This window comes from Hemiscyllium ocellatum, chromosome 20 (assembly GCF_020745735.1).
Source record: "Hemiscyllium ocellatum isolate sHemOce1 chromosome 20, sHemOce1.pat.X.cur, whole genome shotgun sequence".
Taxonomy (NCBI): domain Eukaryota; kingdom Metazoa; phylum Chordata; class Chondrichthyes; order Orectolobiformes; family Hemiscylliidae; genus Hemiscyllium; species Hemiscyllium ocellatum.
Window position 1 is genome coordinate 19,469,293 of NC_083420.1, and position 13,138 is coordinate 19,482,430.

Below are 13,138 nucleotides of genomic sequence, written 5' to 3' on the forward strand. Positions count from 1 at the left end.
ATCTATTGTTGATTGTTGGAAAAACCCATCTGGTTCACTCATGTCCTTCAGGGAAGGAAGCTGCCATCCTTACCTGGTTTGGCCCTCATGTGACTCTAGACTGACAGCAATGTAGTTGACTCTTAACTGCCCTCTGGGAAATTAGGGATGGGCAATAAATACTGGCCCAGCCAGCAACGCCCTCATCACATGAATAAATTTTAAAAATCACAGCAGTAATGATCGCTGAGGGACAAAGGGTGGTTGAAAATAAGAGGAAACAATAACTGAAGAAAAATAAAGTTGACAACCATTGATCACTACTTAGCAGGAGCAAATTACTGCAGATGCTGGAATCTGCACCGAAAACAACCTATGCTGGGGATTACAGTGGGTCAGATAGCATCCATGGAGAGAGAGCAAGCTAATGTTTTGCATTTCGATGACTCTTCTTCAGAGCTGAAGTTAGCGTCCCCTTCTGAAATTGCTGCACTTCACTCTCTCAGGCCCAGCGTTAACTTTGTTAACCAACCTGTCAACAAAGGTGGTGCTGTTGTAGTCTGGTGCACTGACCTTTACCTTGCAGAGTCTCAACGCCAACTCTCGGACACTTCTTCCTACCACCCCTCGGATCCTGACCCCACATCTGAACATCAACCCATTGTTGCGAGGATGCTACAGGAAGGATAGAAACGGAGGCAAGAGAGGAGGGGGAGTGGCATTTTTGATAAGGGATAGCATTACAGCTGTGCTGAGGGAAGATATTCCAGGAAATACATCCAGGGAAGTTATTTGGGTGGAACTGAGAAATAAGAAAGGAATGATCACCTTATTGGGATTGTATTATAGACCCCCTAATAGTCAGAGGGAAATTGAGAAACAAACTTGTAAGGAGATCTCAGCTATCTGTAAGAATAATAGGGTAGTTATGATAGGGGATTTTAACTTTCCCAACATCGACTGGGACTGCCATAGTGTTAAAGGTTTAGATGGAGAGGAACTTCTTAAGTGTGTACAAGACAATTTTCTGATTCAGTATGTGGATGTACCTACTAGAGAAGGTGCAAAACTTGACCTACTCATGGGAAATAAGGCAGGGCAGGTGACTGAATTGTCAGTGGGGGAGCACTTTGGGGCCAGCGACCATAATTCTATTCGTTTTAAAATAGTGATGGAAAAGGATAGAGCAGATCTAAAAGTTGAAGTTCTAAATTGGAGAAAGGCTAATTTTGACGGTATTAGGCAAGAACCTTTGAAAGCTGGTTGGAGGCAGATGTTCGCAGGTAAAGGGACGGTTGGAAAATGGGACGCCTTCAGAAATGAGATAACAAAAATCCAGAGAAAGTATATTCCTGTCAGGGTGAAAGGGAAGGCTGGTAGATATAGGGAATGCTGGATGACTAAAGAAATTGAGGGTTTGGTTAAAAAGAAGGAAGCATATGTCAGGTATAGACAGGATAGATCGAGTGAATCCTTAGAAGAGTATAAAGAAAGTAGGAGTATACTTAAGAGAGAAATCAGGAGGGCAAAACGGGGACATGAGATAGCTTTGGCAAATGGAGTTAAGGAGAATCCAAAGGGTTTTTACAAATATATTAAGGATAAAAGGGTAACTAGGGAGAGAATAGGGCCCCTCAAAGATCAGCAAGGCGACCTTTGTGTGGAGCCACAGAAAATGGGGGAGCTACTAAATGAGTATTATGCATCAGTATTTACTGTGGAAAAGGATATGGAAGATATAGACTGTAGGGAAATAGATGGTGACATCTTGCAAAATGTCCAGATTACAGAGGAGGAAGTGCTGGATGTCTTGAAACGGTTAACGGTGGATAAATCCCCACAACCTGATCAGGTGTACCCGAGAACTCTGTGGGAAGCTAGAGAAGTGATTGCTGAGCCTCTTGCTGAGATATTTGTATCATCAATAGTCACAGGTGAGGTGCCGGAAGACTGGAGGTTGGCAAACGTGGTGCCACTGTTTAAGAAGGGCGGTAAAGACAAGCCAGGGAACTATAGACCAGTGAGCCTGACCTCAGTGGTAGGCAGGTTGTTGGAGGGAATTCTGAGGGACAGGATGTACATGTATTTGGAAAGGCAAGGACTGATTCGGGATAGTCAACATGGCTTTGTGCATGGGAAATCATGTCTCACAAACTGAATTGAGTTTTTTGAAGAAGTAACGAAGGTTGATGAGGGCAGAGCAGTAGATGTGATCTATAAGGACTTCAGTAAGGCGTTCGACATGGGAGACTGATTAGCAAGATTAGATCTCATGGAATAAAGGGAGAACTAGCCATTTGGATACAGAACTGGCTCAAAAGTAGAAGACAGAGGGTGGTGGTGGAGGGTTGTTTTTCAGACTGGGGGCCTGTGACCAGTGGAGTGCCACAAGGATCGGTGCTGGGTCCACTACTTTTCATCATTTGTATAAATCATTTGGATGTGAGCGTAAGAGGTACAGTTAGTAGGTTTGCAGATGATATCAAAATTGGAGGTGTAGTGGTCATCGAAGAGGGATACCTCAGATTACAACAGGATCTGGACCAGATGGGCCAATGGGCTGAGAAGTGGCAGATGGAGTTTAATTTATATAAACGTGAGATGCTGCACTCTGGAAAAGCATGTCAGACCAGGACTTATACACTTAATGGTCAGGTCCTCGGGAATGTTGCAGGACAAAGAGACCTTGGAGTGCAGGTTCATAGCTCCTTGAAGGTGGAGTCGCAGGTAGATAGGATAGTGAAGAAGGCGTTTGGTATGCTTTCCTTTATTGGTCAGAGTATTGAGTACAGAAGTTGGGAGGTCATGTTGCGGCTGTACAGGGCATTGGTTAGGCCACTGTTGGAATATTGCGTGCAATTCTGGTCTTCTTCCTATCGGAAAGATATTGTGAAACTTGAAAGGGTTCAGAAAAGATTTGCAAGGATGTTGCCAGGGTTGGAGGATCTGAGCTACGGGGAGAGGCTGAACAGGCTGGGGCTGTTTTCTCTGGAGCGTCAGAGGCTGAGGGGTGATCTTATAGAGGTTCACAAAATTATGAGGGGCATGATTAGGATAAATAGACAAAGTCTTTTCCCTGGGGTTAGGGAGTCCGGAACTAGAGGGCATAGGTTTAAGGTGAGAGAGGAAAGATATAAAAGAGGCCTAAGGGGCAACTTTTTCACGCAGAGAGTGATAAGTGGTATGGAATGAGCTGCCAGAGGGTGTGGTGGACACTGGTACAATTGTAACATTTAAGAGGCATTTGGATGGGTATATGAATAGGAAGGGTTTGGAGGGATATGGGCCGGGTGTTGGCAGGTGGGACTAGATTGGGTTGGGATATCTGGTCGGATGGACCGAAGGGTCTGTTTCCATGCTGTACATCTCTATGACTCTATGACTGTCACTGGCCTCATTATCTCTGGAGATCTTCCCCTCATTGCCTCCAACCTAGTAGACTCCTAACCCAGGACCGCCCATTTCTACCTTCTTCCCAAAATCCACAAACCAGACTGCCCCGGTAGGTAGGCCTGTCGAATCAGCTTTTCCCGTCCAGCTGAGCTCATTGCCTCCTATCTTGACTCTATATTCTCTCCGCTTGTCTAGACTCTGCCCACCCACACCCACGATTCCTCTGATGCCCTCCAACATAGTGACAATTTCCAGTTCCCTGGTTCTAACTGCCCTCCTATTCACCATGGATGTCCAATCCTTTTATACATCTATTCCCCACCAGGACCCCATCCAGTTCTTGGATTCTTCCTTAGTTAGAGTCCTGAACACCCCCTGTCCACCACCACACTCCTCCATCTGGCTAAACTTGTTCTCTCACTAAACAATTTCTCCTTTAACTCATCTCACTTCTGCCAAGTCAAAGGAGTGGCAAAGGGCACCCGCATGGGTCCCTGTTATAATTGCCTCTTTATAGGGCATGTGGAGCAATCCTTGTCCCAGTCTTACACTGGCCCGTCCCACAACTCTTCTTTTCAGTACGTCAACTACTGCTTTGGTGCTATTTTTTGTTCCTGACAGGACCTTGAAAATTTCATTCATTTTGCCTCCAATTTCCATCCCTCTTTAACTTTCACATCGTCCATTTCCAACACTTCCTCTGCTTTCCCTGACGTCTCTGTCTCCATTTCGGGGATAGACTGTCCTTTGCCATCCATTGCAAAACCACTGACTCCCATAGCTACCTTCCCTACAGCTCTTCATACCCCACATCCTGCAAGGACTCCATCCCATTCCCCCAGTTACTTAGCCTAACTCTCATTAGTTCGGTTGATGCCACCTTCCAAAAACCAGCACCGCTAACTTGGCTTGCTTCTTCCATAGCAGTGGTTTCCCACCCATGTGGTTGACAGGGCCCTCAACCACCTCCAACCTTACAATCGTATTTCTGTCCTTGCCCCTTCCCATCGCTCTCAACAGTGTGATTCAGTACCCCTTGTCCTCACTTCTCATTCCATCAGCCTTCATGTTCAAAGGATCATTCTCCACCATTTTAGACAACTCCAGCACGATGCCACCACCAAATACATCTTCCCCTTACTCCCTGTGTCTGCATTTCGCAGAGATTGGTCCCTCTTGGACACCCTAGTCCATTCCATGACCACCAACACCATCCCGCTTCCTGCATTGTACTTCCTGCAATCTTGTGAATTATACTCGCTGCACCCAGTGTGGCTGACTCTGCACTGGAGAAACCAAACGTGGTCTGTGCACAGCACTTCCCGTAGCTGGTCATTTTAACACAGCATCTTGCTTGACTGTCATGCCCACTTGATCTCAGCATGCTGCGATGCTGCAGGGAATCACAGTGCAAATTGAAGGAACAATATGTCATCTTCAGAATCAGCACTTTACAGCCTTTTGGACTTCATATTGAGTTCAACTCCTTCAAATTGTGAACCAACTCACCCTTCTTCCCTTTCCTTTAGCTTTACTTATTACATTCTCTGTCACCATATCCTTTGTTCCCTTCCCTCACCCCAGTGGGACTGTCTTCTCTTTTCATTCTGGCAGTTAGACACAACACAACAACACTGTTCTGTCATTCTCACATTCCAAACGCTTAATCTATCAACATCTTTTCTCTGACACCACACCATTACCACAGCTCTCCCCCAACTATAGCATAGGTGCTGCCTCCTCCGCACTTCCCTTCAGCTCTGATGGAGAGTTGTCTAAACTCAAAAAGTTACCTGGGTCTGATGCTGTCTGATCCGCTGTGATCTCCAGCACTTGCTGTTTTCAGTTTGATCACTACTTAGCTGGACAAGGGTTAATAAGGCAAATTTTCACTGCTTTGCACATTTGCATGAACTCGTTAAACCAAATGTGCCTGACAAGAACTGAAAATGTCCATTTGATCCAGTGACTTTATGACTTTGTATTAGAGAATATACTAACCACAGAAACAAGCCACTAAGGTGATAGTTTGTGTTATTAATGCATATTATTTGATATTTGTAGAATTGTACAGCACAGAATGAGACCATTTAACCCATTAAATCTGTGCTGAGTTTTCTAAAGAGCAAGCAAACCAGTTCTGGACAGAAATAGCCACTGAGTCTTGATGCTGCTTTATTTTATTTTGACCTCACAGTTCTTCAACTCCGCAGACGTGGGCTGAGTTCACCCATTGTAACATTTATAAAGCTGAACAGGAGCGAATGGCCTCCATTAATCTTCGTGCTCTGGTTGACAACGTGTTACTTGAGACCTCGCAAGATCTGCGTTGTCAGTATGACCGTGTCAACGCTGCCTTTCACCAGCGTCTGGAAGAACTTAATGATGCAAAGGCTAAATTGGAGTATCATCTAAGAAGGGTACATTTCTGGTCAACTGTTTCTGGTTCATGTCTACTCACAAACCACACCAAACATCTCACCCTAAAACTGGAGTTAACTTAATTAGAACCGTTCATTACTGCTGTGGGAGGATATTCTTACAAGCTAATTTCTAACTGTTTTAACCTGAATTATCAAATAATTTAATTAAGAAGATTTGAATTAAAACGAAGTGTGATCTGTCAGCATCATGGGAAGCAAAAACCCACATGCACCCACTGAGGCTTCTACTGAGGCAATACTTAAGTTGGCTCTCATAACATTAGAGCTAAATGTGGGTAATGTATTACTGAAAAAAAACTTAACAGACAGTTATTACAGTTCCTATATCATCCCAAAATGCCCACATTAGATCCTGGAATGAAATCTGGCTTGATAGATCAAATTTCATTTATTCAATGTGCTGATCATTCACTGAGGCAAAAGCATATAAGACTGCAGATTTTCTTTAATAATACGTTTATTACAGTGAAGAGAAAAAACAAAATAAAATTAAACAAGCTAAATAAAGAAAAATTGAAGGAACTGCAGAAACATGCTAAAAATCAGAAACAAAAACAGAAATTGCTGGGAAAACTCAGCAGGTCTGGCAGCATCTGTGGAGATAAATTAGGGTAAATGTTTCAGGTCCAGTGACCCTTCCTCAGGGTTCACAGATGCTGCTGAGCTTTACCAACAATTTCTGTTTTGTATCTAAATGAAAGATACAGTCTTAAAACATATGGCAAAGTGAAGTTTATACCTAATCCCCAGGTCCATTACTTTGCAGAATTAAATGCAGAGAAATTACCCATCCAATTTAAGACTTTTAAATTAAATCAGCTGAATCTTCCCAGTCATTTCCTGAATAGCTACAAAATTGAAAGCTTAGAGTGAATTAGTATTTCAATAATCTTCCAATTTCTAACCAAACACTCCTGGTCTGGAACTTATTCAAACTAACATTCTATGAAGGTAATCTATTCCCTGAACTTTCCAATATTCCTTTCTGGAAGAGATGTTGTATTGTGCTTCTGACCCCAGTCAAGCATCTTCCCAAACCTGCTGCAAACCTCCAATCTCTGTTTTTCCTAAGCTAAAATTAATTTGTGACTATCCTAAACCATAAACAAGCTAATGGCCCTCATTGTTTACTTTCTGATTGTAAAGCCAGTGCAATGTGAAACTTCAAAATAATATAAAAAAAAGAACTGTGGACGCTGGAGATCTGAAACAAAAACAGCAATTGTTGGTGAAACTCAACAGGTCTGGCAGAATCTGTGGGAAGAAAGCAAAGTTAATATTTTGAATCTGGTGACTCAATAAAGGCTCTTCATTGAGTTAACAGACTCAAAATGTTAACTCTGTTTTCTCCCCACATATGCTGCCAGACCTGCTGACAACACTTTCTGTTTGTGCAATACAAAACATCTTCCATTTACACTCTGTAGGGTGTTCCCTGCTCTCTGACACCTATTGGTTTAGGTCATTCCTCTGGAAAGACTGATCTAGCTACCTTCACAAAAGTAACCAACATCCATGTGCCACTGGTTTGAAATCCCAGCTCTAAAAGTGATATCATTCATCACAACATATACTACAGTCACAGACACTTCAAGCATCTGGGCAAACAGTAAGCCATTTTGTTATAAACAAAATGATTCTTCCAGCAGTGTGTTGCGCTTCATGTGATCCCTGTTCATGGGCTATTGGTATAGGGATGATAGAATAATATCTCACATTGTTCTGCTGGAGGTTGATTTATTTGAAGTGAACAGTAGAGGCTCTTTACAACCCTAGGAATGTTAGATACAATTACTGTTCCCCAAGTTCTGTAACTCCCTCCATGAGAAACGTCTCGAAACATACAGACTCGTGAATTAGAAACATGAATAGGTCATTCAGCCAATCAAGTCCACTCTGCCTTTCAATGAGATCATGGCTGACGTATTTGAATTCCTAATTCCCATCTATCCCCAATAACTTTGATTCTCCTGCCTAACAATATCCATCCACCTAAATATATTCAATGATCCTGCTTTATAGCCTTTGGAAGCAGAATCTTCCAAAGTCACAAAATCCACTGAGAGAAGGAAATTTTCATCATCGTTGTCCCAAGCGTATTCCCTTAATTTTAAGTTAATTTAGAAAACTTCCGGGTTCTGTACTCACCTACAAAATTAAACGTTTTTTCCACATTCACCGTGTCAACACAACTCAAGATCCGATCAAGTCATTTTTCATTCAAAACGCCATTTAGTCTTCTAAACCCCAGTGGAGACAAGCCCATTTTTTCCAGCCTATCCACATAAGACAACACAACTCAAGATCCGATCAAGTCATTTTTCATTCAAAACGCCATTTAGTCTTCTAAACCCCAGTGGAGACAAGCCCATTTTTTCCAGCCTATCCACATTTAATCAAAGTTAAAAGTTACAGGTTATGGTCCAACAGGTTTAATTGGAAGCACTAGCTTTCAGATCACTACTCCTTCATAAGCTACCTGAGCTGGTGCTTCCAAACAAACCAAATGGACTATAACCTGGTGTTGTGTGATTTTTAACTTTGTCCACCCCAGTCCAACACCAATCCTTCCAAATCATGACCATTTAATCAAGATATCAATCTAGTAAACCTCCTCTGAAGCTCTAAGTCTTATAGAAAAACTTACTTTTATCCTGCACAAGATTCACTTATAAAAGTCTAAAATTATACAGAACATTCTTTAGAATGCTATCTTTTTTTGAAAAAAATTCTGTAACATAAATATACATTAAAAAAAAACACCATTCTCACCTTATTGTGTAGAGATTTCACAGGAATTTGAAGAATTTTAAAGCATTTGTTTTTGTCCCATTTTCTTTTAATGTGTCTATTCAGTGGTATTTTCTGGTCTCTTGAACAATATTGAGGGCTATGCCTTCAGTTGCAATTAAGTTTTGGAATTCCCTCCCTAAATCTCTCTGCCTCTTTACTCTCTCTCCTCTGTTATGATGCTCCTTAAAAGCTACCTTCTAACCAAAATTGTGCTTACCTGCCCTGATATCTTCCTATGAGGCTCAGTGTCAAATGTTGTTAGGTAATATTTCTGTGAAGCGCTTTGGATTGTGAATTTAACTCTATAAATGCACCTTAGAAATGGTAAACTGTTATTGCAGCAATTCAATTAATATTAATGATTTTAGCATTGGCACACATTTTATTGTCAATTAAAACCTCTGTTTTATGGTCTTGCTGGTGACAATGTTCCATGTTGGGAGCCTTATCCCTCAAAATGAGATCCATTGTGGGCATCAGTGGAAATTTAGTAGACTCTCCAAAAGGAAAATGACAATAACTGTGTGGATTAAGTTCAAGTTAAGTGAGTGAAGACTCTGTTGAGACTGTAAGAGGACATCTTAATCTTATTTTTCTCTCTGAACAGACACTGGAGCAGATTGCAGACCAGGAGAAAAACATCGCCCATCTAAAACAGGCCATAAAGGACAAAGAGGCCCCATTAAAGGTAGTTCAAACTAGACTTTATGAGAGGACCTACAGGCCCAATGTGGAGCTCACCAGAGACCCTGCTCAATTTAGGTAAGCCAACAGATTGTTTGGGGGAAGGGGGATCTGTGTTCTAGTGGTACTAATTTTAATGGTTACTCTTGCTACTCTATCATGTATTAGTTACATTGGTTACTCGTGCTATTCTATCATGTAGTGGTAACATTGGTTACTCGTGCTTGTCTATCATGTATTAGTTACATTGGTTACTTTTGCTCGTCTATCGTGTATGTTTATCCTGGTTCTCACTGACTGTGCCCAACTTTTGTCTCCTACCATTGACAGCTTGATATGTGAGGCTGGTGAAATTGAGGAATCCATCGCTCTCCTGCAAGAGAAACTCCGAGAAGCCCAGGCATCCCTGGAGAACTTGGAAAATACTCGAATGACACTCGAGAAGGAAATCGCAATAAAAGCAAACAGTATATTCATTGATAGTGAAAAGTGCCTGAAACACCGTGAACGATACCCAACCGTGATTAGACTTTCAGGTTATCAATAAACAATATAAAATCACACACTTCACTTGAGCAATAATATTTTGATTTTCCATGGAGTGAAAAGCTATAAGCTGCAGCAGGGTATTGCACATTTAAGTAAAAGCAATCTCACTACATTTGAACAAATCAAATGAAATCATCACTCAGTTATCATGAACTTGACGGCCACATTAAACATGCTGACTATCAAGATGCATTATCAGCGACTGAATATTTTTGTTGATGTTGTCATGATCTTCTTTGCTTTTTGTTGAATCCAATTTAAATAAACAGAGTTTAGAGCATGGAACATGGGTCTCATAGAAACCTATAAAATTCTAACAGGACTAGCCAGTGCAAATGCAGGAATCACATTCCAATTGACAAGGAAGTTCAGAACCAGGGCTGATTGACTTAGTATATGGAGAAGGCCATTTAGCACTGAAATGTGGAGAAATTTCTTCACTCAAAGAATGGTGGGCCTGTGGAATTCTCAGCCACAGAAAGCGGTCTTGTTTTCAAGAAAGAGTTAGATATGGTCCTTAGAGGTAATGGGTTCAAAGAGTTTGGGGAGAAAGTGGGAACAGGGTACTGAGTTAGATAATCAGCCACGATCATATTGAATGGCCAGGCATGTTAAGAACAGCCCACTCTTCCTCCTGTGTTCAATATTTCCACATTAAACCACAGGAAGAGAAAAGATTATAATGCTTTAACATAGTGCTTTATTTTAGTTGAAGGTTTAATTGCATCATTTTAGGTCACTAAACAAGACACATTTTTACACTTACAACAATTATTCAGTTTCCACTTGGAGTCAAGTTCCAATGTAGTATTCAGGTAAAGCAGGAGTAAGGGTCATAATCAGACAAACATAACCCACTTTTTAAGGTCATGCATTCGATTTCAACACACATGTAATGTTTGAGCTGATTATCAAGTTCCACAGTTGAAGTCAACATTGAGAAACTTATTTCAACATGAACTATAAGCAACACAGAAAAAACAACAGCTATACGAATATTCTGAGGTAAAAACAATGACTGCAGATGTTGGAAACCAGATTCTCAATCAGTGGTGCTGGAAGAGCACAGCAGTTCAGGCAGCATCCAAAGTGCAGTGAAATTGACGTTTCGGGCAAAAGCCCTTCCTGATGAAGAGCTTTTGCCCGAAACATCGATTTCGCTGCACTTTGAATGCTGCCTGAACTGCTATGCTCTTCCAGCACCACTGATCCAGAATACGAATATTCTGGTCAATCTCCTTTAATTATGTGCAGTGAAGTGGGGTTAGAAAGCTGTAGGTAATTGGACCAGGCTATGATGCAGACTCAATTTTAAGGAAATAAATTCTGTCCTTATTTGGTGTGGCACATGGAACTTTTTTTGAGGTAATTTGATGAAGCCGACAATAAAGGAAGCTGAGAATTGGCTGGAGCATTTGGTTTCCTTGCAACAGAATAGCATTCTTAAGCTATTTACCAACATGATTCCCCACTTTGACACTTGAAAATTAAAGAAATGCTAGACACTTACAAAAGTAAAACAATCTAGTAACATTCAAAATATAAATGATGCAGTTCATGTATTGCAGAATGAACATATAAACCTCAAAATCTGTGATGAAAATCGTGGAACTTTTTCTTTGAGAAGGAATACATTTGGCTCTTTGGGTTTCATCTGGTATTGATTCAAATGATTAGGATTCTTGATTTTCGCAATTCTTGTTTTGATTTAATAAAGAATGTTGACTTCAATTTAAATGGTGCCTTATCCTAAATTACAAACCTCGAGCACCTTTCCCAACTGCGAGGTTTGTTTGAAGTTGAATGATCAGTATTAATAGATCATCAGGCTGTAGAAGAAGCTACCACAGTATCACCTAACCCCCTTCTATGGAGCACACTTTCAGGCAGGATTGCTAATCTGGAATTTTTAGTTTCTTTTGTATATGTTTTCCTTTCTAGCAGAAACCTTGAGACAATTCTAACTGCAGGATTGACTGCATGCAAATGAGGGGGACAAATAAGTAAATTCCATTTTTATGTCATGGAGAGTAAAGAGAGATAAGAGGTTAGAATCAAAAAAAAACTTCATGTTACATCTTTACATTTCCTTTAAACAGTGTGTTGCTAATATTCCTGTGAGGATTTCAGGAACAATTGATGGAATGAGGTATGAGGGGAAAGCCAATCAGAGATTTTGGAGGGAAAATAATAATTGCAAGAAAATATGAAGGTATGGTAGATTAAAGTGATTTTCTTGATGGCACTCCCCATTCACTATCTCTCTGATCCCCAATTTGGCTGCCCAACTGAGGCACTGCAGTGCCATGTCTGGTGAGATAGTGTAATTACATTGAGTTATATATTGAACAAAGAAACGGCCCCAAAGGACTTTGGATGCTGGAAATCAGAAACAAAATCTTTAGAACAAGGGTCACTGAACTTGAAACGTTAACTCTACTTTCTCTGCACAGATGCTGCCAAGTTTGATGAGATTTTCCAGCAATATCTGATTATTTTTGGGGTATACCTTTCCCGTCAGCCTGTTTCCAATATTGTCAAATTTGATTAGACATATCACCTGAGGTTTCATCACATAATTTTCTACCTCCAAAAGACTTGCCCCAGTCAGGGAGATTTTCTTTTTTCCCCAGTGTCTTCTATTTCTACATTTAATAAACCAAAGTGTTCAAAGAATATGAAAACATTTTTTAATACTGTCCCTAATGACATTCCTCCAGCATTTGCAGGTACGTCAGTGGGGACTAATTTTCAATTTGCGGAGAGTCTACAGTTTTCTTGAAGGCTTGACAATACTGTGAGTTGTGTCTGTTAACGGACTATGGCGCACACTTGGTGAGGTTGTGGGCATAAAGTAAAACCAACGCAGGGTGTGAGATCTAAGGGGGTGGCAGGCAGGGCATGGAAGGTGAATTTCTGCATCAAAGTTGTAAAGAAGAGAAAAAGCTCCATTTTGGCAAGGCTTTCCCCTAAGCAAATCCGTCGACCTTTGAAACACAGAAGAAAATACATTTAGAAATGTCCCAACGCCACAGTGAATAAAGACACAATCTTTTTTAAAATAGCATTTCAACTTATTTGGCAAACAATACAATCAGCTAAGACAGGGATTTCATGTAGAGATTATTCAGGATCTATCAACTCATGCCTTTAAAAGTTTGATGAAGTCTTGAAAACAATTGTTTTACCTCATGAAGCAGAAGGTTGTGGGTTCAAGCTGTGCTTTAGAGATTATTCCCCCTAATCATAGAATCATAGAATCCCTACAGTGTGGAAACAGGCCATTTAGCCCAACA

General features: G+C 40.9%; 2 protein-coding genes across 3 annotated transcripts in view; one reads left to right on the forward strand and one right to left on the reverse strand.

Annotated features, from left to right (window-relative positions):
- tekt4 (tektin 4) overlaps window positions 1-9,840 on the forward strand; it is a 42,387-nt gene extending 32,547 nt beyond the window's left edge. For both annotated transcript variants that reach the window (XM_060840183.1, XM_060840182.1), the window contains 3 exons: window positions 5,570-5,792; window positions 9,217-9,371; window positions 9,624-9,840. In XM_060840183.1, coding sequence (XP_060696166.1) covers window positions 5,570-5,792; window positions 9,217-9,371; window positions 9,624-9,840 — 595 coding nt within the window. The remainder of the gene's footprint in view (window positions 1-5,569; window positions 5,793-9,216; window positions 9,372-9,623) is intronic.
- A 2,813-nt stretch (window positions 9,841-12,653) lies between these two features.
- LOC132825580 (uncharacterized) overlaps window positions 12,654-13,138 on the reverse strand; it is a 53,503-nt gene continuing 53,018 nt past the window's right edge. Inside the window, exon 20 of the mRNA XM_060840960.1 lies at window positions 12,654-12,829. Coding sequence (XP_060696943.1) covers window positions 12,654-12,829 — 176 coding nt within the window. The remainder of the gene's footprint in view (window positions 12,830-13,138) is intronic.